The following is a 26,386-nucleotide window of genomic DNA, read 5'->3' on the forward strand; positions in this document are numbered from 1 at the left end:
AGAAATTAGATCTCCTATACCACTCTGCAAAAAAAAATGTATCCCTATACCCCCTTTGTTCTCAAGAAGTTACTTGATAATGATCCACACAAATGAAGCAGTAATCTTAAAAAAGACATGAGACACAGAAAATGGGCCATCAGGGAATCCAACATAGCGGTGCACGTGCTAGTTTTGCCCAACTCTTGGACTGTGGCCTCTAGGCCCCTCTGTCCATAGGATTATCCTGGCAGTAATACTGCAGTGGGTTGCCATTTCCTCCTGCAGGGCATCTTCCTGACTCAGAGACTGAACCTGAATCTCCTGCACTGGCAGGTGGATTCTCTACCACTGAGCCACCTGGTGAGCCCCCAACATAAGGGAGACAGAAGTAATTCCTAGGATGACGGTGACAAGAGATCCCAGGATGACAGCTGTGCACTAGCCACAGAGGCAACAAGTTCAGAATGGACAAAACAGATTATTGCTTCAGGAGCAATTTCTTCAAGATGGATGAAACTGATAAACAACTGGTATGTCTGAACATAGAGTTGGGTTTAATTAGCAATAAGTACACAGAAACCTATGCAAACAAAGTTAATTTAGTCAAGGAAATAAAAAGGCAGTACAGGGTAATAAGAGTAACACATCACTTAGCTGTACAGTGTTACATAATCTCAATCGTGCATACATTCTTAATCACAGTCAATAATGAAAACACTGAATTACATACACTGGGAAAAGGGGAGCAGTAAGGGAAAGTGTAATGGCTGGGAAGCAGCAGATCAAAGTTTTCTATTAGGAATTAAAGAAATGCCTCAAACTGGAAACAGGTAAAGCAATATAAGCATGCTATTTAGAGATACGGTAATAAATAACAACAAAAAAATCAGTGAACAGCTCACTCTGGGGACAGGAAATAGGAGAAGGTCAAGGGAATGGTATTTTTACTAGAAAAAAAGACTTTTATAGACCTACTTGAATCTAAACTATGTGTATTTATTTGATTCTGACTATCTGAAACCTTATCTCCACCCACTGCCCTCCACCCCCGGAAACGCAGCATGGTGCCTGATTCATAAAAATTCAGAAATGTTATAATGACAAGACAGACGACAGTTTTTTCATATCACCATTACACTCATGCTAGGGATAACAATGCTTCCTCTGCTATAAATGCTACTCGATCCTTTTAAAACAAGTTATTTACTATGCTTGGAATATCTGTGCATGCTTAACGAAATAAATAAAATGTTCAAAATTTTTCTTGTACTTAAGCAAAATACCTAATTTTATACAATTTAAACACAACTTTTCACTTTAGTAATAGAAACAATGAAACTATTTCACTTCTGACATTTAACAATTATTAATATAAGACTTCAAACTCCCCAAGACATGCACTACAACCATAGAACAGATTCTGTCATCAGTATGATGGTCTTGCATTTTACGTATTATGTTTGTACTTTAAGTCTTATTTACCAAAATAAAAACAGGTTAAGATAATGAATAGGCAGTTCATACAAAAAGAATACAAACAGCCAATAATAACACTGCCATAGCAACCTCATTTGTAATGAAAGCAACACACTTTTAAAATATAAGGTACCATTTTTAACCTATATTGGCAAAGATTAATGTTGTTTTTTTTTAAAAAAGATCCTATCTACAGATGTCCAGAGAGTCTGTAGGTTGAGGGGGGTGGGGGTGGTGAGAGAATGATCCAACATATAACACTAACTGGAAGTATAAATTATGCAGCCTTTTTGGAGAACAATTTGGCAATACTTATCAAGGCTCTAAATATATTTAATTCCTTTGGACGTAATTAAACATGTACTTCAAAATGTGGCTACAAGGATATTCAATAAACTACTGCTTACAGTAAAAACTGCAGACATCAAAATGCCTAGCTCAGAGGACAGAATGAGTCAGCTTTGGCACACCTTCCTCTCGGCAGGCTGTGGGCCTCCCCTACGTATCACTCCCCCAGACTCTGCTTAGGCTTATTCGTTACCAAGAGTTCCCTTTCCACAGCAGCCAAGAGTGTCAAGTTCAGCTTTCTCAGTGACCTGATCTGCGTCAACAGAAACTTTGTGGAAATTTTCTGGGGGCTCTTAAGAGGAAAAAACTTTCCTTACTAACAAAACTGAGATATGAGAGGCAAAACAGCCTTTTCTGCCTTTCAGATGCACAAGGGAGACCAGCCTAAAGCAAAACAAATAAGCTAAGGCGGAGGCAAAAAGAAGGCCTTAATGGCAACTCTAAATTGTTTGTTATGTGAGACGATAAATGTCCTTGGTTACTTAAGTCAATTACAGTTGAACACTATTACCTCTGGTCAACTGCATCGATAGTAGATGGAAAACAGAATACTTAAGCAGCAGTAAAAGTTAGGCTACACCAGTGTATTTATGGACCTCAGATGTACAGTCAAGAGAAAAATTAAATATAGCATGTTCTATTAAAAAAAAAGACTAAGTATATTTATAGGGAATCATTTGCCAAGAAAAAGATCTGGGAAGATACTCCATGTTTTAAGGATAGGTACCTCTAAAATAGTTATCTCTGAAAAATAGGAATTTGACCATTCTCTATTTTGTGTATTCCATTTTATCACTTTAAGACTCTACCATCAATTTCTATTTTTTTTTTTTTTTTAGCAAATCTAATGTGATTTTGGGGACGAAGAAGAGGTAAACATGTATTCTAGTCACCTATCTTGATCTGGGAATCTGCCTTTTTAATAGGAAAAGTTGTTTCTTCGTTTTAAAAATGTTTTGTGAAATAAAATTTGATACTCTCAGGCATTTATTTTTCAGTGAATACAGAAGACTACAGTTTTCACTTCCCTTTGTTACTCAGAAAATCATATCACGACTTTGTACCATTTCTTATTGAAATCTCTTCTGTGAAGCAAAAACAGTCCCAAAATGAAGGATCTTCAGGGGTCATAGGAACTGCAGATGATATTAAATCATTAAAGGTGAGAATAGTAAACTGCCTCTGGGTTGCTTTAGAATCATCTTGAGATGTAACCTAAAAGGGGGGAAAAAAGCCCTTAGATTACCTCAAAATTATAATGTGTATTAATCTTATGGTCAATTTTATAATTAGGAAAATAAGAAATCAATAATCACATTTCAGTAATATTAAATTACACTTCAATAACATTAAATAACACAGTGGAATTTTAGATAATTGTTTGTTTCTTATATTAGTGTTGTCAATATAAACAAATTAAGAATAATATGAAATAATCTGATTCTTAACACTTTTTGTAGATAACAATTGCCTGTGGTATTTGTTTAAAATGTAGATCTACTGAGCCATACATCCAACAATTCTGATTCTATAGAAAAGGATCCCCAAATAGATAACTTTAACAAACAGGTGGGTTATTCTGACAGGGAGAGACCACCAGGTAAACTTCTGAGAAATACTCTAGAGGGTGCATCTAATAAAATTCCCGTAACTACTTAGAGATGCAGCACTTCATTAGTAAGTGATTCATTCAACACTAAACTGAAATTTTATCTTACATTCTGTGATACAGCCCTTGTTCCTAACTAAGCCCAGTGTGGACTGTCTTCAACATTCTATACATTCTAGTAAAGACAGTACTTGGGTCTTCTGCAGTGCTTTTACAGGGTCAGTATCTGTTTCATATGATTTAATTCTCATGACTATGTTGATATGGTTATGTTACCTCAATTCTATAGATGGGGAAACTGAGGCTCAGTAAGATCGGTCAATGTATACAAGCTTACAACATAGCTTACATGGTAGACCTGGGCCTGGAACTCTTGCTCTTTTCTCACTATGATACTGCTGCCCAGACAGACTCTCTTCAAGGAAACACAGCACTGCTATGTGCAAATGTTACAGAAAATATAAAGCTCTATGGAATCATAAGGTATCTGCAGAAAGGGCAATGCTGAAACTTCAGTATACAAGGACAGGTAACCTGTTTCAGAACATCTTCAGATAAAAGGAGTCAATTTTAACATGTAGTCCCTTTTAAAATAAAATAATTTATGAAGAATTTTACTCTTTTTTAATCTATCAAAGGCATGATCTGTATTGAGCTTTTATCCTAGAAGTAATGATGCAAATACACTGATCACATTACATTCCCTTATGCAGATTCTCTAAAATAATCATATGCATTTAATTTCAATTATTGTAACATTATCAGTATTCCTTAAATAAATACTTCTATAGAATCACAACTGTTTGTAGACCGAAAGTCAAGACCCTAAGGTTTCTCTTTTAAAAAATTTCCCAACTTACCAATTAATAGGAAAAGAAAGTAAAAACAGATTTTAATCGGAAGAATTGAAGTTATGCTGCTGCTGCTAAGTCGCTTCAGTCGTGTCCGACTCTGAGCAACCTCATGGACGGCAGCCCACCAGGCTCCCCCATCCATGGGATTCTCCAGGCAAGAACACTGGAGTGGGTTGCCATTTCCTTCTCCAATGCATGAAAGTGAAAAGTGAATGAAGTTGCTCAGTCGTGTCCAACTCTTAGCAACCCCTTGGACTGCAGCCCACCAGGCCCCTCCGTCCATGGGATTTTCCATGATTTTCTCTGATGTTATGCTAGAATATATCATAAGGTCTCTCACACGTTTGACATTTTGGGAATAATTTAGGAGAGCAGTATAAAAAAGGGAAGGAGATCAATTTGACAGATAATTCCATTATTCACTACCCCTCAACTTAGTACCATTATATTCAGTTCAGTTCAGTTGTTCAGTTCAGTTGCTCAGTCGTGTCTTGACTCTTTGCGACCCCATGGACTGCAGCACGCCAGGCCTCCCTGTCCATCACCAACGCCCGGAGTTTACCCAAACTCATGTCCATTGAGTCGGTGATGCCATCCAACGATCCCATCCTCTGTCGTCCCCTTCTCCTCCCGCTTTCAATCTCTCCCAGCTTCAGGGTCTTTTCAAATGAGTCAGTTCTTCACATCAGGTGGCCAAAGTATTGGAGTTTCAGCTTCAGCATCAGGCCTTCAGTGAATATTCAGGACTGATTTCCTGTAGAATGGACTGGTTGGATCTCCTTGCAGTCCAGGGGACTCTCAAGAGTCTTCTCCAACACCACCGTTCAAAAGCATCAATTCTTCAGCGCTCAGCTTTCTTTATGGTCCAACTATCACATCCATACATGACTACCAGAAAAACCATAGCTTTGACTAGACGAACCTTTGTCGGCAATGTCTCTGCTTTTTAATATGCTGTCTAGGTTGGTCATAACTTTTCTTATATTCAAGACAGCCCTAATTCACCAGGAAACAAACCATTGTTAAGATGACCAAGATAGTAATTATCTTGAATTTCTATTGAAAATATGAATATTGGAACAGTACTACCAAAATTTTTTCTTTGTAATATTTAAGTGTATTTGAAAGTGAAGTAGCAGGTAATGTATTTTAAAAACATTTCTGTGAAGTCCCAAATGATCTTAAGGATTAGATAGTGAACACTTCTAAAGTCTATCATTAAAAAAAAAGCTAAAACCTCTAACCTGATATAAAACAAACGATTATTTCCATCATAACAAATTCAACCTTAATACATGCTTTTTAGAAAAACAAACAAAAAGAGAAATCTTACATTCTGATGTCTAGATCCATTGGGTTTCCTAAGAGCTACTGCAACAAAATGGTGCTCATCTACTTTGCTTTCCTGAAAAATGAAACATAAATAAAGAGAATATTAAATACAGAAACTTAGATACAGTTCTATTTTCATCTAAAAAAACCTCACAATCCCCCCCCAAACACACAGACTCACACACATGTATACACATTCACTTGCCCTGAACAGTCTAAGGTAAAGTCACATACATTCTGGCCCTCTACACTGAAACACTGCAGTGTGTTTTCTAATAGGGACACTGTCACATACCCACAGTAGTTAATAATAACATCAATAAATTTAACACTGAAATACTACTTAAATCTACTCTCCATATTCCAGATTTTGTGAATAATACAATAATGTCCTTTATACCATTTCCCCACCTTCAGTATAGGAGCCAGTCTGTGGTCAAGAATTGCATTCAGTTGTCATGTCTCGCTAAATGTTTTGTCTTTTATGACACTAATATTTTAAGATACAAGCTCCACCCCCCACTTTTTATTAATAAACACTGCTTATTTTTTGTCTGATGGTTCTTTATTTAGATTATAGATTCTTAATAGGGATACCATACAGATAAAGCATCATACCTAGAGGTATGTCTAGAGAGCCATCGCCCTCATTGGTGATGTTAGTTTTGTACATGCTTCAAGTGATTAAAAAAAAAACAGTCTGCAACATTGGTTTATAAGCATTTAGTTAACTACATGGAGAAGGCAATGGCACCCCACTCCAGTACTCCTGCCTGGAAAATCCCATGGATGGAGGAGCCTGGTGGGCTACGGTCCATGGGGTCGCTAAGAGTCGGACATGACTGAGCGACTTCACTTTAACTTTTCCCTTTCATGCACTGGAGAAGGAAATGGCAACCCACTCCAGTATTCTTGCCTGGAGAATCCCAGGGACGGTGGAGCCTGGTGGGCTGCCGTCTATGGGGTCGCACAGAGTCGGACACGACTGAAGCGACTTAGCAGCAGTAGCAGTAGTTAACTACATATTACAGCTTAAGGAAAATCATGTGGAAACTCATAGGTACAACTTAAAAAAATTTCACTGAGGAGCCATTTTACTAAGGCAGTACTCTGTAAGAAATCAGCTGAAATAGGAAACTACGATCAGAAATAGCGTTAGAGACTTTCCATCCTTTATCCTCCTCCGTGTATCTTCGCACCGTAAGATATCCAAATTTGCAAAAAACAAATAAAAGAAATTCAAAAGAGATAAATTAAGGAAAATATTTCAAGAGAAAAAAATAACTAAGTATGAGAAAAGACTTAATAGGCTAAAGTTTGTTATTAACATTATAAACAGAACTATTCTTTTTGAACATGGTCCTCCCATTCTTTACACTGAGTATATTGATAATACAAACCCTGTAACACAGAGGTGTTTTGGCTGTAATTCCTTTTGGAAAATCACTTAGCTCAGCAGTTTTGCAGTGTCTGTATCTACGGTGGAGTGTCAGTGTTACCATGGGCAGCAGCCCGTCTTCACTCAGTCTGTCTCCTAAACGCCAAGACACACTGCTCAATTTGTCTATTCACCTCACAATGAGCCAAGATTCAATGAGACTGATTGCAAAATACAGATTCACCATATCTACTCACCCTTCATCAACATCACATAAATATGAAATTAACACTGCAAAACTAAAGAAGGTATTTGACAATGATTCCAGTTATCAAACATTAATATTCGATGTCTCACCAGAATAAAAGTTCTATGCAGTTAACTTTACCCTAAATCCCCTCTGCCTAGTATGTCTACAATATTAGTTGAAAAAGGAAATGAAGCTAGCTAGCTAGCTAAAGTTACGGCAATACATTCAATACCACCGAACTGAAGACTTAATTTTAAGACTTTCCAAATTTTAAAATTTTTTCTAAGCTTACAGTTTTTTATCCATAAAATTATGAACAGCAAAAATTTCCTTAAAATCTTCAACAAACCCAAAGAAACAATATTTTATTTTTTCAAGAGGTAGTTTAGCATTAGACTACAAAGATTAATCTGCTTCAGTTAAATTGTATGTCATTCTCTTAGTATAATTTTACTTTGTTTATAAGATAAAAGACAAAGTTTAACTTTAAAACATTCAAGTTTTACAATGCTTTCCCAATGGTAAAGTGCTGAATAAAATGTCATAAATGTTATTCTTTCTACTGTTTAAAACACCTCCTTTCAAACATAAAGCCAAGAATTTGTTTCACCTAATCTCATCATTTTAAACTATGATGGTAAATTTAACTTTCCAAATAGAAACTGGTTATGAAAATTGAGAGCCTATGAAAACACAAGATTCCTCTTGGCATAAGAATTCATACTTCTAGAGTATTATTTTTCCAGGTGTGAGATACATGCATGCCTACTAAGTTGCCTGGGTTGTGTCTGACTCTTTGCAACCCTAGGGACTGCAGCTTGCCAGGCTCCTCTGTCCATGGGATTCTCCAGGCAAGAATCCTGGAGTGGGTTGCCATGCCCTCCTCTAGGGGATCCTTTTGACCCAGGGATCAAATCCATGTCTCTTCAGTCTACCTGCGTTGGCAGGTGGGTTCTTGACCACGAGTGCACCCTGGGAAACTACATGAGACACATCTGTCTTCCCGACTCCGGGTGCTCCCTCATTCACTATGCCTCACCAGGCAGAGTAATGATAACACTGTTGTTTAGAACCCTGGGTCACATCAAGTATCCAGTGTGGGTAAATCCAGTGGATGAAAAGAACGAAGAAGGGGAGGAAAGGCCAGTGAAGATCACTTATGCCACAGGTGGACACTGTAACCACAGCCATCCCTCCGCTGCATGCCTAAAGGCTGGTTCTTTACCTCATGCGGGTACAGAGATGCCCCAACAGGAATTCCCACCGTGTTCCTTGACTCTAGGCATGCCTCCCTTGACTCTAGGCTCATCATTCTCCCCTCAAACCCTGGCTTCTGCTGTCCATACCACCAGACTCATTCTGTTAAGGTCACTCTCTCTTCCCAGGCCTGTTTACATAGCTTACATAAATAGTACACACTTAAATATATGTATCTAACATATTATTTGTATATTTTCCTAACTGGTACACTGAATGGACAAAACGCTCAAGTACATTCAATTCAATAATTTTTCTTCCATAGATGTTTTCAAATGTGCCCTGCTGGATCTCCATTCCCAGTTCCTGGACAAGCTCTTAGGCCAACCTGATAGCTCTTCAGTCACTTTCAGCTTAAAAAAAAAAATCCTATTTCAATTCTTAAGACACATTCTTCCTGGCCTCACCTTCCTCTTCCTCTGGTTTCCTTTGGTTAGGTGGCAGAGAGGCAAGGGATGGAGAACAGGCAAAGTAATGATCAACACTGTTGCAATCCACTTTTTAGAACCCTGGGTCACATCAAGTATCCAAAGGCTAGCTTAGTGGGCATCTGAGGAATTTTCAGAGAAATACTACCTGTTCCTCTGCCCTGTACCACTGCATGAGACTAGCAGTGCGTTTAAGAGCTGACTTCTTGTATTTCCTACCCTCAGCAATTAATACACAGCAGAATGCCCACTGCCTCTTTCTTGTGGAAATGAAAATGCCTCTTAGCTATCTTTTCAAGATACTTCAGGCCCTTTTTCTACAGCATCTCACAGGCCCACAGGAACTCAAACATCTTTGTCACCTCAAAAGTTGAAGCACAGCTGGCCCAATCACTGATTCTTTCCTCCTCACCCTGCGACTAGGTCTATTCCATCTGGCACTATTAAGAATAAAGGAGTCTCCATGAATGAAATGGCTGACATCTGCCCCTTTCATAATGAAAAAAAAATTTTTAATTGTATTAAAAAACACAGTATGTTAAATATAATTTACTCTTTAACTGGTACAACCCCTATCTTACTTGGTATGTTAGCAATTTTGCTAACTTTCTGCCTTTGGATCACCTAACACTACTTTCTGTCATTAAAAATATATATATATATTTATTTGGCTGCACGGGATCTTCGTTGGGGCATATGAGATCTTCCTTGCACTGTGCACGTTCTTCTGTTGAGGCGCCAGCTCCAGGGCTCAGGAGGGCTCAGCGGTTGCGGCACGCAGGCTTAGCTGCTCCGCAGCTTGTGGGATCTTAGATCTCTGACCAGAGATAGAACCTGTGTCCCCTGCACTGCAAGGTGAATTCTCAACCACTGGACCACCATGGAAGCCCCCTCCTTTCTTAATTTACATCTTAGTTATTCTTTCTCAGTCTCCCGTCCACTCCACCTTTAAACAGCATTCTCAGGACTGTACTAGGTCTTTCTAAATTCTAATTCAGGTACTCTCACTGCTGCAACTGTCAATCCCATGGTTTCAGCTACCACTCACATGTTAATGATTACCTTTTTTCCTTTAGCCCAGTCTTTCATTCTATTTGCCTGCTCAATCCCTTCACTTAGATGTTTCTATGGTATCTCACCCTTAAATCCCACTTGTTTTCTAATATCCAGTATCTCAACCGACAGTCCTATAAGTCACAGAATTGATAACTTCTTTGACACCTCACTTTCTTAACCTCCAGATACAATCACAGAGAGAATGTGGTCTTAAAATACGATTCTGATCTTACAACTCTCTATTTACAACTTGTTAAATTCCCTTGAGAAAATGAATGAACATCTCCTATTTTATCTACTCATCATGAAATCTTTATTCTGGATACTGGCGTTCTCTGCACACAATTCAGGTGATGACTGCAAGAACCACCACAGTATAATACAGACCATGTGGCTGGGCTATGGACACTTGATACCAGTTGTAACACACTTCCTTGGCTATGTCTGGTCAAGAGAAAAGCAACTAACATCCAACCTAAGCCATGGAATCTCTTTTCCGGAGCTTTTACGGCTTGAACCAATGAGTTCACCAATCTCTGTGGGTTTTTACACTGTAAATTGTTACACATTAGAGTGATAGACAGTCATGCTTCTTGCATAAGCAACCTTAACCAGATAACCTTAAGAAAGCTGGTGTATAGAATGAAAAATGTGGGTGGGAGAAAACTGAAGACAGGAAGGATAAAGAGAAAAGATAAAAAGAGTTCTGAGTTTTCCAGTCTCTAATTCTAGCCAATTCTGCAATTTGGTTATATGAATCACTCTAATAATCTATCATAATGTCTTTTTGGCTGAAATGAGTTTGTTAAGATTTCTCTCATTAGCAACCAAGAACTGCTAGTGACAGAAACCAAATAAGTAAGAGACCAAAATATTAACAGACTCATAATGCCCTGCATGATCTTATCAGCCTGAAACAGCATCTCTCTCAACCCCCTCACCTCAGCACAGTGACAAATGGTAGCCTTTAGTGGTTCTATTACAGGGGCTACTTGTCCCCTCTCTTTTACTTTATGTACTATGATTTATCTTTCATGTATCAGCGTAAACGTTATATGTGCTCCTAGTATCTCTGACTTCACCTTCAGAGCACCCAGACTGGATTCCAAATGTGTCAAGGTTCAATGACTAGCCTCCCCAAGTTGAGCTTATATTCACATGCACAAAATAAGAAAATTCTTATAGCAATTCTGATAAATTTCTTACCTCAAATGCCCATTCTTTTTCTTCTTCTCCATCCAAAAATAAACGTGTTTCTTTATAAACTTGGCCTATATCCAGGTTTAATGGGGATATATCGAATTCAAGCCGTTGCAATTCAAATCCTAATCCAACACCTATTGCTTTTATGAAGCTTTCTTTCAGTGCCTAAGATACAGACAGACATTTTCTCTTAGAGCTTTAGTAGATAAAATTGATCATACAACCGTCAACACATATGGATTTTTAATTCTCTACTACAGTACAACTGTAAGCTACTTATTTTCACCTTTATACTAGCACAGAGGCTCCCCGTGCCTCCATTACCCCATGTGTAACATGCAATAATAACAATGCCTTCTTCATGGGGTTATATGACAACTAATTTATGAAGGGCTTACAGTAATGTCTTCTGGTACATAATAAATATTATGTAAGGGTTTTTTAAATAAGTTCTAATATGTATGAGATTCTTAAGACAGAAACCATTAAACTTTACTAATAATGACAAATAAAATGTCTTATTTTAGCTTTAAGAGTAAGGATCTTCTAATTGAGTATTAAACATATGTTAAATTTTCTTAAATGTCATTATAATAACGTATACATAAAAATCATGAAGTTCCCAAGTAGTGACTTATGTACTTCATACACTGTACAAAATACAGCGTTACCAATGGACTTTTGCTCCTGCTTTTAATAACACAGGGGCTTACTCTCAAAACTAGAAAGAAATTATACCCAATTCCTATAAAACATATCCAGCTGAGTCCATTCATCCTTAAAGCTTCTGATTGTTTCCCATTCTTTGTTGGTAAACTTTCTTTTCATAATATGAAAAAATTCTGGAATTGAACCACGACCTGTCAATTGAGGAAATAGAGAATTACCAAACTGTCAGAGATAGCACACAAGAGAAAACAACAGTCCAGCCTTACTTTCGAATACAGTCACAATTTTGCTAAACGAAGTATCAGAAAATCAAAGCAAGTTGAGAATTAAAGGATAACATACAAGACAAGCATGGGTTAGTCCAGAAATAGAAGGGTAACTTAAGAGAATGGTGAAATTCTCTGAATTACTAAAGAATTAAGGAGAAAAAACATGGTTATATAAACAGATGCCCACCAAAAATTTGATAAATTTTTATAAATCTTAAAATAACTAGGGGAAGTTTCCTATATATGGTAGAATATCAGAAATCCAAAATAAGTACTCTTAAAAAATAGAGTAACAGTGTCCTTGGGTTTAGAATTTTACTTTGCTATTTAACAGGAAAATCAGAGAACAATTTATAATTTTGAGGGAATTGGTAGAAAGCTAAGAAGTGTTCTTTTAAGTGAATAACATGACTGGAAAGTTAATATACACTTATTTCCTTTACAATAACTGTTTTTAAACATGTATTCTAATATGATTTTTCCAAATAAAAACAGATTTTTGACTTCGTTCTATTGGCTCATTTAAAAAAAAATACTGTTCCACAGACAATTATTACACAGCATCCAAAAACTCAATAGAACTCAAAGAATCTGATTCCCACAATTAAGAGCTAAGATGCAAATTATAATATATAGTATGCTTTTTATATTACATTTTTCAAAATATTATGTTTATCTTTACTACTAAAGAGGAACCTTCTATCATCATCCATTTACTTATTCTACAATTATGCAGAATGTGTACAAATATTATACCATTATGAACTGAACTAATGGTTAAGAACAAATCCGTCATGGTTCTTACTCTCACACAATTACAGCCTAAGTGGTCTATCAGAAAAATCTGGCAACAGGGTGTATGCATGCTAAGTCACTTTAGTCGTGTCCGACTCTTTGTGACCCCATGGACTGTAGCCCGCCAGGCTCTTCTGTCCATGGGATTCTCCAGGCAAGAATACTGGAGTGGATTGCCATGCCCTCCTCTAGGGCATTTTCCCACCCCAGGGATCAAACCCAGGTCTCCTGCATTGCAGGCAGATTTGTTACCGTCTGAGCCACCAGGGAAGCCCAGCAACGAGGTAGGTAAATCATAAATGTTTACTATATGAATAAATAAATGTATGTTAACTATTACCTGGTAAATTAAATGCTCTACTGCCCTATATCCTTATTTCATGATTACATTACTTCCAGCAAGCCTCTTGAAATAGTTCTTCTGCAGGTTCTGTTAACAAAGTTTGTCTACTCCCAAACTTCCATTTCTAAAATATTTAACTTCAAAATCTGACATTCCCAACTGGCTGGAAAGAAAAAAGATGTCAAATGCCCCTACTTCATGCTTTATTGGTATTTAATCACTAACTAACCCCATGAGAATTCAACAATTAGAATGCACACTATATCATCCACTCCAAAAGTACCTTTTGAACAGTTATCTCAAGGGTAGAAAATATTAAAAACCAGCTCTTCCACAGAATTGCCCATAATTCCCCCACCATCTCGACTTCGAAATAATAAAAATAGCCTCCTCTCGTTTACATAGGAAATATTTCTAATGACTCTCCAATGATACGTGGTCCTTTAGTTCAAGGCAAAGATCCTCAATTATTTTCAAGTTCATCAGAGTCATTTGATTTATCTATCTACTCCTTAGTCCTCTACTGTTCTCGAGAATGAAACCTTTACAATCCCTTTTTATGAATCAACTAATGTTTATTGTTTATATTCTTATCAATGTTACAAGGCTATCATTTCTGGGACTTTCCTGGTGGCCCAGTGGTTAGGACTTCGCCTTCCAATGCAAGGGGTGCAGCTTCCACTCCTGGTCAGGGAGCTAAGATTCCACGTGCCTCGTGGCCACAAAGTCAAGACAGAAGTAGTATTGTAACAAATTCCATAAAGACCATAAAACTTTTAAAAAGCCAGATTACACACACACACAGAGTTATTATTTCCTAAAATAACTCTGCAAAGCTGTAAAGTCATTTCATGCAAAAGCACTGAAATATTAAACTCTTAGGAGTCCCAGGGGGATTCTAACCCTTTTAGGGCTATGAACACTCTTTGATAGTCTGGTGTTTATTCCTTAAGCCCTTTAATAAAGTCTTAGTGCAAGCATCACTAGTATATCCTGGTTGCCAGGTAAAACACTAAAGAAAGTAAACACGGTAAGCTTTGTTTTTTCAAAAGTGACAGAAGAAAATCTGGAGATTTTAAATACTTGGAGCACTAAACACACATAAATCATAAACTTTTCTTTTGAATAGATTCTGCTACAAATAGGATAAGTAATAACAATGGAACGAACAGCTACCTTGAATTTGGAAGACACCATTTTATATTTTGAGTGGAAGGGAAAGTCATTCAGTCATGTCAGACTCTTTGCGACCCCATGGACTATATAGTCCATGAAATTCTCCAGGCCACAATACTGGAGTGGGTTAGCTGTTCCCTTCTCTAGGGGATCTTCCCAACTCAGGATCGAACCCATGTCTCCTGCACTGCAGGTGGATTCTTTACAAGCTGAGCCACAAGGGAAGCCCATTTTGAATGGAACTGCAGCTTTACCAGAATACTATCCAAAAAAACCTATAGGGTCATTATGTTCGTTGGTTTCTTTAAGCTATAATTTCATAATCTTAAAGAAGTCCTCTGATTTTTACCTAAATATGATGGGGCAATCAAGGAAAAAATTTAAATAGTCATGCTAGTAAAAACTCATTTAACATAAAAAAGCAATCTAGCACAATCACTGAAAAAAGTAGTCATAACTGATTATGCACAGCTAAAAAAAATATCTGCTATGACTATTTTCATATACTTTTGAGAGCATCATATGCCACAAAAAAAGAGACTGACAGCAACAGAAAATGGCTTTGTAAATATTCAGCCAAAGAACCACAGTGCCACACTGTGACTTAAGGTGAAAGTACACACGTGCTGGATAAGCACTCTGTTAAGGACTCAGTTTATCTTCGATATTGGAATTTTAAAAATCAGTAGGAAATATCAGAATAGAACACCCTCAAACTAGCTGAAGATGACACAATCATTAGCCACATAAATTGGCAAAGCCTCCAAGTAATACCAACACAATTCATGTCTATTACAGCCTTCGATTTAATAGACAGGTAAGAACTTAAGTACATAAAGTACATACATAAAGACAAAATACCTGAAAAACTTCTATAGAATGAATCACTAACCAGGTAGAGAAAAACAGGATTCCCCCACCTTACAGCTTAATCTTTTGGGAAAGCAGCACTAAACTAAGTGTTCTGCAATGATCAATTAATCAACGTCACACAGCAACTAAAAAAATAATTTACACAGTTGAGCCTTGAATAAAGTGGGTTTGAACTGTGAGAGTCTAGTTGTCCTAAAACTCATGCGCACATAGAAACTAAAAATGTGACCTTATTGGAAACAGAGTCTTTGCAGATGTAACCAAGTTAAGATGACATCATCTTGGATTAGGTAGGTCCTATATCCAATGATTGGTGTCCTTTAAGGAGAAACATTTAGACAAACGAGAGAATACAGGGAAAAAGCAGCCCTAGGAAACTAATACATAACTGCAAACAATTTAATTTAAATATACAGACACATTCATATACTCTTAGCTTTAGTGTTATGCCACTGAAGTCGAATGTTCAAATCTTGGCTCCATCACTTCTTTTAACTTTTTATTTTGTATTGAGGTATAGGTGATTAACAATGTTGTGATAGGTTCAAGTGAAGAGAGAAGGGACTCAGCCATACACATACCCATATCCACTCTCCCCCAAACTCCTCCCATCTAGGCTACCACATACTGACCAGCATTCCATGTGCTATACGGTAGGTCCTTGCTGGTTATCCATTTTAAATACAGCAGTGTGTACATGTCCATTCTAAACTCTCTAACTACTCCTTCCCCTCTTCCCTCTGGCAACCGTGAATTCATTCGCTAAGTCTATAAGTCTCTTTCTATTTTGTAAGTTAAGTCCCTTTGTATCATTTCTTTTCAGATTCCACATATGAGGGATGACATACAATATTTCTCCTTCTTTACCTGACTTACTTCTCTCAGTATGACACTCTCTAGGTCCCATCAACAGTGTAGGAGGGTTCCCTTCCCCAGTATTAATTACCTTTTTACTCATTTATTTATTTGGCTGAGTTACACAGCATGTGGGATCTCAGTTCTCCAACCAGGCATGGAACCCGCGCCCCCTGCTGTGGAAGCCGAGTCTTAACCTCTGGGCCACCAGGGAAGTCCTCAGCATTTATTTTTGATGATAGCCATTCTGTCTGGTATCACTTCTTTACTATTATTTAACTTCTCTATGGCTGTTTCTTAAGCTATAAGATAGGAAAAAGAGTTGGGTAGTTCAAGAAAGAAACATATAAATGGCCTGGGCCTGGAGCTAATAAGTACTTAATAAAGATTAGCTTTAAGGCTGTTGCAGTAATGTTTAATATAGATATATATCGTTGCTCTTTTGTGAAATGTTTTATCAAGACTGTAGTCCAATCATTAGGTAAGTTTTAAGGGGCTTTGCTAGCAATACTTACAAAGTATTTTAAATATTAACCATATTAACCTCTGTGTGTCTTATTTGCCCCTGTTTGTGAGAAAGAAGAGACTTTAACATGAAATCAATGACATCTGCTAACTTTGCGGGTTCTTCTTACCTTTCTAAGTTTAAAAGGTATCCTTCTTTCAGAAGTCTGGCCAAATATACAATTCTATTGTGTTCTAGTAACCTTTGTTAAAACCCAATTCTAATTAACTTTGTTGTACATGGTGAAACAAGGATCTAATGGCTTTCAGATAATCTTACTCATTAAAAAAAGTTGACAGGTTACAATCGTTCTGTTGGTTCCATAAACTTACATCTAATACAGTGTTTCCCAAACACTAGTATGTCTAACAATCACCTGAGAAACTGTTTGAGTATAGACTCACTGGCTGCATCTAAGAAATTCTAGTTTGAGAGGTATGAGAGGGTTTCAAGGAACTTGCACAGGCATCCTGGCTGATTGTAACATCCTGATCACCATTTCAGAAATACCATTCTATACATCTAACAACTATAACAACCACCTTAGAGCTAACATTTACTTATGAAGTACTTAATAATTCCAGGCACTTTACATGTTTATTCCTAATCTATCCCACGCTGATGGTGCTAAAACTTCTGTGCCATATGATGCAAAATATTTACATACAAATTCTAGGGGAACTAAAGATTTAAAGGTAAAAAAATGATACAATTTTAAGACAAAAACTAGGAGACTCTATAACCTATTGTTGGAGTAAATGTTTTACCAATTTATTTATTTTTTTGAAATCAGACAGAGTTCAGTATTTATCAAGGAAAAGTTAGATATATTAATTTAAAAAAAGATAAATCTGTCTGCCAATGCAGGAGACATGGGTTCGATCCCTGATCTAGAAAGATCCCACATGTGGAGGAGCAACTAAGCCCATGCACCACAACTACTGAGCCCATGTGCTGCAATTACTGAAGCCTGCGCTCTGCAACAAGAGAAGCCACTGCAATGAGAAGCATGCACAATACGGCTAGAGTAGCCTCTGCTCTCTGCAACTAGAGAAAAGCCCAGCACAGCTGAAAATAAATATATTAATAAATACAATAAAAAAAAAAGAAAATAGTTGTAACAGATATCAAAGAAGTGTCAATATCCAAAGTACATAAAAAGCTTTTATATATGGGTTAGAAAATATTAATAGGCAGTTTATGGAACAGCAAATTCAAGTAGCCAACAAGCTATTACCCTAGTGATTAATGTACCATTTAATAAATAATCTTTAACCACTGAATTGAAATATTACATATAAGTACTAATCAGTACTAGTTGTCTATTCTTTCACTAACATCATGCTTTTTTGTTTAGGATGCCTCAGTTCAGTCCAGTTCAGTTGCTCAGTTGTGTCCGAGTCTTTGCGACCCCATGGACTGCAGCACGCCAGGCCTCCCTGTCCATCACCAACTCCCGGAGTTTACTCAAACTCACGTCCATTGAGTCAGTGATGCCCATCCAACCATCTCATCCTCTGTCGTCCCCTTCTCCTCCTGCCCTCAATCTTTCCCAGCATCAGGGTCTTTTCAAATGAGTCAGTTCTTAGCATCAGGTGGCCAAAGTATTGGAGTTTCAGCTTCAAACATCAGTCCTTCCAATGAACACTTAGGACTGATCTCCTTTAGGATGGTCTGGTTGGATCTTCTTGCAGTCCAAGGGACTTTCAAAAGTCTTCTCCAACACCACAGTTCAAAAGCATCAATTCTTCGATGCTCAGCTTTCTTTATAGTCCAACTCTCACATCCATACATGACTACTGGAAAAACCATAGCCTTGACTAGACAGACCTTTGTTGACAAAATAATGTCTCTGCTTTTTAATATGCTATCTAGGTTGGTCATAGCTTTTCTTCCAAGGAGCAAGCCTAGTATAAGTTTAAACAATGGTAAGGCAAGTTCCAGCTCACTTTTGTATACCGTTCTTAGACATCAGTTCCTTCCTCAAAACTTTAAATTCATTTAACCCAGTTCCATAGAATTTTTCAGTATTTTGTACCTGCAAATTCTTCGCATTTAACACACAGAAGTTGCTCAATAAATACTAGTTCTATGTTGTGATCCCACTGAATTCCTCTGCACAGCAGGAAAGACCCATCCTGTAATCTGGGAAAAGGGAAAACTACTTGCCAGTAAACACCTGCTTTTCCAGTAGCAGTTCAGAGCACAAAAAGAAGTGTGACTTATTTAAGCTGCTTGACAGCTGTAAATCTCCCAGTTTAAAAAAAAACAACCGCCCCCAAAATGCTTTAACTAAGCATATCTTTCAAAATGCAGATCCAGAAGAATGTAGATCAGCTTAAAAATGTAGATCAGAAATGACAGTGGAATGCAGTTCTTTGATTTATGATGAAGTTATGTCCTGATAAATCCACTGTTAAGCTGAAAATATTTTAGGATTGAAAATGCATTTAATACCCCTAAGCTATGAAACATCATGGCTTAGCTTAGCCTACTTTAAACATGTTCAGAACACTTACATTAGCCTACAAACGGGCAAAATCATTTAACAAAAAGCCTATTTTATAAGAGTGTTGAATACCTCATGAAATGCACTGAATACTGCACTGAAAGTTAAAAAAACAATGGTTGTACTGGGTGTTTACCCTTGTGACTGTGTGGCTGACTGGGAGCTATGGCTCACTGCTGCTGCCTAGCATTATGACATATGGCTAGCCTGAGAAAATGTCAAAATTAAAAGTATGGCTTCTACTGAATTGCTTTTAAACCATAATAAAGTTGAAAAATTTTAAGTCGGAGACTGTAGATTGCAACAGTCACAAAGCTGGAAACTGAATCTGATGGGGATGCAAATGCAGGAGAGAAGTAGCGAGGGAGACTATTGAAGGGTGAGGAAGAAGACTTGAAGGGAGAACTGTTTGTAACCACAACTCACTAATGAGAACAGTTTATACTCCAACTAGAATCTGATATAGACATCCCTGTTTACTGTAGCTGCAAACCAACTTTTCAACAAATCTAAGGAATTTTTCAACAAATGTAAGGAATATTTTCAGTGAAATTGAGAATTTCTATTATTTGTACATTCAATGTGCTAGACACATTAAGTACTAGGTCTGCACGGCTCGTGAACTTATTTAATGAAGGGGAACAGAAATGAAGGATAATAATCAAATAACTAAGTTATAATCAGAAATGAGAAAGGCTGTGAGAGAAAACAAAAGCAGGTTGTCAGGAAAGCCCTTTCTGAGGAGGTACTGGAACTGGTTACTTCCAGCCTTCAGAGCTCAGGTACTCAAGAACAGTGAGCAGAGAACAGATTAAAATACAAAAGGAGAGATAAAGGAGAAGCGATGAGACGACACAGCCATGTTACAAGGAACGAATTTTATTAATAAGCAACCTAAAAGTTTTAAGACAATTGCTTTAAAGAAATTATTAAAGACCACTCTCTAACTGTACAGACAATGTACTGAGTGAGAAGAGAAGTAAAGAGGGGGAACCAATTAAGAAGCTACTAAAATAGTGCTACCAATTAGTATGGTGGAGGGAGACAACAACTAAGACTCTACCAAAGCTATCACATAATACCATCACTTACTTTATACTTACTGTACTTAATTTAGGTAGCAACTGTTCAAGAGGAGCAGTTCCATGATGCACTCATTTCAAAGCTATTAAATTAGCATTAAATCTCAAAATACCAAGTCATTTGTCCTGCCAATTAATATCCAGAAAAGTTTATAAGAAAAATGTGAACTAGAAAGTATAAACTCATGGGGAAAAGTATTTTGGGTCTTTCTCCAAATTCTAATAATTTTTACATTGTATCTATCTTATCTTGGGCTTCCCTGCCAGCTCAGCTGGTAAAGAATCCGCCTGGAGTGCAGGAGACCCCAGTTTGATTCCTGGGTCAGGAAGATCCGCTGGAGAAGGGATAGGCTACCCACTCCAGCATTCTTTGGCTTCCCTTGTGGCTCAGCTGCTAAAGAATCTGCCTGCAATGCGGAGACCTGGGTTTGATCCCTGGGTTGGGAAGATCCCCTAAAGAAGGGAAAGGCTACCCACTCCAGTATTCTGGCTTAAGAACTCCATGGACTACAGTCCATTGGGTCGCAAAGAGTCAGACACAACTGAGCACCTTTCATCTTTTTTTTAAAAATTAATTAATTAATTTTAATTGGAAGCTAATTACTTGACAATATTGTGGTGGTTTTTCGCTTTCATATTAACTTGCTGTATCTTTTAAGTATGGGTACAAAACTGAACAATTCACAAAACTATCCTTATACTTCTAACTGCAAAAGCCTTTAGTGGTAGACAAAAGTTATTAGAAAAGGAAGGAAAAACAACCAATATTTCCCAACTGGGTGCAGCAGAATATAATGATGACCTATAAAACACCCGCCCCCAGGGTTAGGATTATATTGCACTGGCAATTTATCTATACTGGGGCCCCATAATAACTCCTTCTCTGGATATTCATTAAATAAATAATTACTGAGTGCCAAGTATACACCAGTTACTTTTGTATAAGGTTCCTCTCTCCATTCGGCAGAGAAAACAGTGGTAGGTTCAACAGTATCCTTAATTGTGGGCATCTGGGTAGAAGGCGGGAACCCTAAAACTTCTTAATCCATGATATATTCTCTCCTACCCTGTCACAGCAACAAAGGGAACTGGGGGAAGGTGGGAAATGATCTGCAGCCAGTAGGAGTGTCCAATGCGACGAGGAAAGACTCCACAAGTTCCTATGTGATGTCTGCATGTTAAGTCACTTCAATTGTGTCCAAACTCTTTGCAACGCTATGGACTGTAACCCACCAGGCTCCCCCGTCCGTGGGATTCTTCAGGCAATACTGGGGTGGGTTACCATGCTCTGCAGACAAAATGGGAGTAATGGAACCAAGTCTTTCAATATACTAATGATGCCCCCAAAGTCTAACTTCATCTTGAGATGAAGTTAGATAATCTTAATTACAACATTCAGAACAAAGTACAATACTTCCCTTGCTGCTATACTAAGTTTTACCTCCATCATTTAGCAAATCGTCCCTTGGACTGTAAGGAGATCCAATCAATCCATCCTAAAAGAGAGCAATCCTGCGTGTTCTTTGCAAGGACTGATGTTGAAGCTGAAACTCCAATACTTTGGCCACTTCATGCGAAGAGTTGACTCATTGGAAAAGACCCTAATGCTGGGAAGGATTGGGGGCAGGAGGAGAAGGGGACGACAGAGGATGAGATGGTTGGATGGCATCGCTGATTCGATGGACATGGGTTTGGGTGGACTCCGGGAGTTGGTGATGGACAGGGAGGCCTGGCGTGCTGCGGTTCATGGGGTCGCAAAGAGTCAGACATGACTGAGAGACTGAACTGAAGGAACGTCTCCTGCTCAGTTTCCTCACTCTGATAAGCAGAGTAATGCAATGAATTGCCAGTGAAGTAAACCAGTGTCTACTTCCTAAGAAATAATGCTGCATACATTAATCTTTTTGAAATTAGTGACACAGTAACAATACTAATGAAAACTGGAAAATATCTCTTCCTCAGTGCATTACTGATATGTCAATAGCTTTTTGGCAATGAAACAGCTAAACAGTAAGAGGCCTGGATACTGTGATTAGACAAATGAGAGCAAAGAAAAAAGATGGTGGATGAAAAAGGCTAATAAAATACAATTTACAGAAAACAGAATCTTCATTTTTTGCTTTAGTAATTATTTGTTTATCCAGTGTTGACCATAACCCAATATTGCCCACTAAACCAACTGTAATTAAATCCATGCCTCACAGGCATAATTTCTAAGCAGATATCAACTTGATGAGCCAACCATTATTATGTAATTGTGCTGACCGCATTCTAAGGAGCAATGGCCTCTCCAGTAATTTTTGATTTTAAGGGAAAATTCATATAAGAAACACAGAAAACTGTGAAGTTTACAGGCTCATTTGCATGCTCACTCTGAAGCCTCTAGAGCAGTGGTTCTTTCACAATACACCTTCTATGACCCTGCAGAAACCAGATCCTCTCTTTGAGAAAAGCACACCTGTGCATACAAAATGTAGAGAACAATTTCAGGAGGTTAAAAAAATGATGCTTATTTGGGGTCAAGAACCCCTGTTATAACTAGTACAGCTCCCTTCTGAACAAAGAATAGAGTTTTAATAGATTTGTGAACAGGTTAGAGAAAAAGCAGCTGGTGGGAAAATTTAACATAAGGGAGAGATGAGAGTCACAGCCATATTCTGAAGCCTTACTATTGTAGCACAGAATGCTTATTCATTCATTTAACAAATATTTATTATGCATTACTTCGAACCAGGTAAGGTGCTAGATGTGATAGTACAGTGGGAAGACAATCATCCTGATAAATAACTATAAAATGAAGTATATTATTGGAATGAAGGAAATATATTTTATGAGAGCCTAGAACAAAGCAACCTGGCTTAGTCTGAAGGTTCACAAAGGCTTCCCTAAAATAAGACTGAAGTGGAAGCTAACCAATAAATAAGTTATCTGTGCAGAAATGAAGGTGGGCACAACATTATCACAAATATTCCAGTCCAAGGGAAACACAAGCAAAGAACCTGTGGCAGATACAGTGTGGAGATTAAGAAATTGCACAATGAAATTAGGAAGATGTTGGTTCTCTTATTTTAACAGCTTTCTTCTTATCCTGTTACTTATCTTCTGAAAAGTCCCACTCAACATATAATATACATAAAGCACTGAGAAAATATCTTGGCACACAGCAAGTGCTCACTAATGTTAGTGATGATGAAAATTACAGAGGAGTTGAGAGAGGCTATGTTCTATTAAAATTACTTAAGTATAGTCAACCACACAATAAATGTCAGCAGTTCCAACAGTCATCAACTGCAAATTTCTAAGGCAAAATATAAAGATTTTAGTAACAGTTTGCTCTTTTTGTTTTATATAAATGTGCTACAAAGATCTATATTTAGATATAATACAAATACATGTTATCTCTGCTTAGGGATTATAATATACTTCACTATCGACATTATTATTTTTTAAACAAGTTAGTATTCGTCACTCAGTCATGTCTGACTCTTTGCTACCCCATGGGCTGTAGCCCACCAGGCTCCTCTGTCCACGGAAATCTCCAGGCAAGAAGACTTAAGTGGGTAACCATTTCTCCAGGGGATCTTCTTGACCCAGGGATATCGAACCTGAGTCTCCTGCATTGCAGACGGATTCTTTACTGTCGGAGCCACCAGGGAAGCCCACCAGTTTGATCTTCCTGACTAAGGGATAGAACCTGGGTCTCCCCTGGTGGCTCAGAAGGTAAAAAATCCACCTGCAATGCAGGAGACTTGGGTTCAATCCTGGGTTGGGAAGATCCCCTGGAGGAGGGTATGGGAACCCACTCCAGCCTTCTTCCTTGGAGAATTCCATAGACAGAGGAGCCTTGCGGGCTACAGTCCCTGGGGTCACAGTCGGACACAACTGAGCAACTAAGCACAGCACAAGAACTAAAAGAAGACATTTAATAACTCATGTATTACAAAAAATGCAACATTACCTGGAAAACTAGTCTTCATTATATCAATTCCAACTTGTAGCTCAGATTCTGCAGCGAGTACAGCATAGTCTCCTTGATGAGAGATATTAAAGTTGAAATTGGGGTAAGGATTCGATGAGTCTTTTGCAAGAACTGGTTTTCCTTTTGCAGTTCTTTGCAAACGAATATTATTCCAAGGTATATTCAATTTCTCTGCAACTAATTTCCTTATCATCAGACGACCAGCCTGTTAATAAAACATTTGGTAAGTATAGCTGTCTATACTAAAGATTCAAGTAAAACTGCCTATAACATACCAAGTCTATTTTTGTGGTTTCTAAAATACTCACTTCTTAAAGCTTTAAAACTATGTAAGTATTAAATATCCTGCATTAAGATTTAAGAAATGCTTATGAAGACAGAAAAGTTGAAGTCCCTCTTTAGTAATTCCCTCCGTCCCATCAACAAATAACCAATGTTGACAAGTATTCATCCTTCATCTTTTCTCTAAGTATCCCAATATATGCTCATTTGCATTTGCTATCCATCCATCCATTTATTTGAAATCCCACTATATGTACTATTCTACCACGTATGAAATTCTTCATTTCTAAGTATTGGGGATTATCTTATGTCTGCACGTAACCATTGGCCTGTGAATTTTTAAATGTCGCATAATATTTCATAGTATCAGGTACCACAACTTGACTATCCCCCTATTTCTGGATATTTTAGGCTGGCTCTGGTTTTGCTATTATATAAAAAGAAAATCCCCCAGTGGGCAATCCTGTTGCACCTACATCTCTGTGCACATGTGCGAGTGTTTCTAGATCGTATGTGCTTATCACTTGCCTCCACAATTAGAAAGGCATAAACTATCTTTTTTCACATATACCCCATTCCACTCTCTCTGATTAAGAAAGGTCTAAAATCACAAAAAATACCCGAGGACATAAGAAAACAAGGTAGATAACATTTTGCAAAATCTTGAAGTTTTTTTTTCCTTCAGTTCTAACACTGACTTTTAAATACTGCAACACTTTGAATTTCACGAAAATATTCACTAGCGTGCCTTCAAAAATCTATTTGTCTACATTTCAAACGAAAAAGTCCTTTGACAGAGGGACATTTTCAGGATAATGACAGTCTTTGACGAGATGGCACTCAGAAGCTGTGCCATGCTGCGCTATATAGACATTATTTTGAAACCCAAGCTTCCATTTGTTGCTAAAAATATATACGTAAAATCAACGATTATATTCAAAATAGTGTTTTCAGAGCTAAATATTTAGTTAAAAAGGTATGCCTAAGATCGCATCCTTCCTCAGCTTCGGTTTCATCGGTAAGAGGAGGCTAGACTCTTCCAGTTCTATGGTGTGCAAGGCTAAGCTAAGTGATACTGTCAATATTTTTTAGGGCCTACCACGTGCACGGTGCACAAGGTGGGGTATTTAACAGGCTGATACTGTGCTATGGGCCCAAGCAAGGAAATAAAAAAACGTTATTAACACTTAAAAATAAGGAAAACCCTATTGACAGACCTCCGCAACAGCTATTTTAGGGTTTAGCAGGACCTCTCTTTTCAAATGCAACGGGGGAGGGGCTGATTTTTTCTGCAGACGAGGCGACGACAAAGGCGGCGGAGACTAGGCCGGGCACACCCCGGAGTCGCCCGCGGCGGCCGCACGCGGGCGCCGAGGCTCGCGTGTGGGGTCTCTACTGCGCGGCCCACCACCCCGACGGCTGCTCCCCGACCCGAAGCGCAAAAGACCCGCGGTACCAGGGCGGCCTTAGCGTCCCGAGCGAAGACGAACTGGCCGATGCGCTCCTTCTCCTCGGGCTGGATCGATCGCACCGCTAGCAGCCATTCGGCGCGGCTGGGCAGCCACGTGCCGCAGGGAAAGGCCCAGCGCACGCCCTCCATCGCCGGCAGCACGCAGAGTCGCCGGGCAAGGAGAACCATCCAACAAGGGCCTCACCGCCGCCCCGGGATCGATGGCGCGGACGCGGGCGGATCCCCGCCCAGCTCCCCCGGCGCCGCGCGGGGGGCGGAACGCCGCGTGCGTGGGCGGGGCGCCGCGTGCGTCCTCCCGCGAGGGGGGCGGGGCGCCGCGTGCGTCCGCGGAACCTGGCTCACGGGGGGCGGGGCGCCTCCTGCGTAGGCGGGGCGCCGCGTGCGCCCTCCCGCGCGGGGGCGGGG

The 26,386-nt window shown here is 38.6% G+C and overlaps 1 protein-coding gene across 1 annotated transcript; it reads right to left on the minus strand.

The window, feature by feature from the left end:
• Window positions 1–515: 515 nt before the first annotated feature.
• On the minus strand, window positions 516–26,216 carry AASDHPPT (aminoadipate-semialdehyde dehydrogenase-phosphopantetheinyl transferase). The gene is made up of 6 exons (XM_081543897.1): window positions 25,967–26,216; window positions 24,208–24,433; window positions 11,912–12,033; window positions 11,177–11,338; window positions 5,603–5,674; window positions 516–3,021 (listed from the first exon to the last, which is right to left on the minus strand). Exons 1-6 carry the CDS (start codon window positions 26,147–26,149, stop codon window positions 2,857–2,859), a joined length of 930 nt encoding a protein of 309 aa, XP_081400023.1. The 5' UTR covers window positions 26,150–26,216; the 3' UTR covers window positions 516–2,856.
• Window positions 26,217–26,386: the final 170 nt, after the last annotated feature.

The sequence above is a fragment of the Giraffa tippelskirchi genome, chromosome 11 (assembly GCF_054371585.1).
Source record: "Giraffa tippelskirchi isolate mGirTip1 chromosome 11, T2T-mGirTip1v1.2.pri, whole genome shotgun sequence".
NCBI lineage: Eukaryota > Metazoa > Chordata > Mammalia > Artiodactyla > Giraffidae > Giraffa > Giraffa tippelskirchi.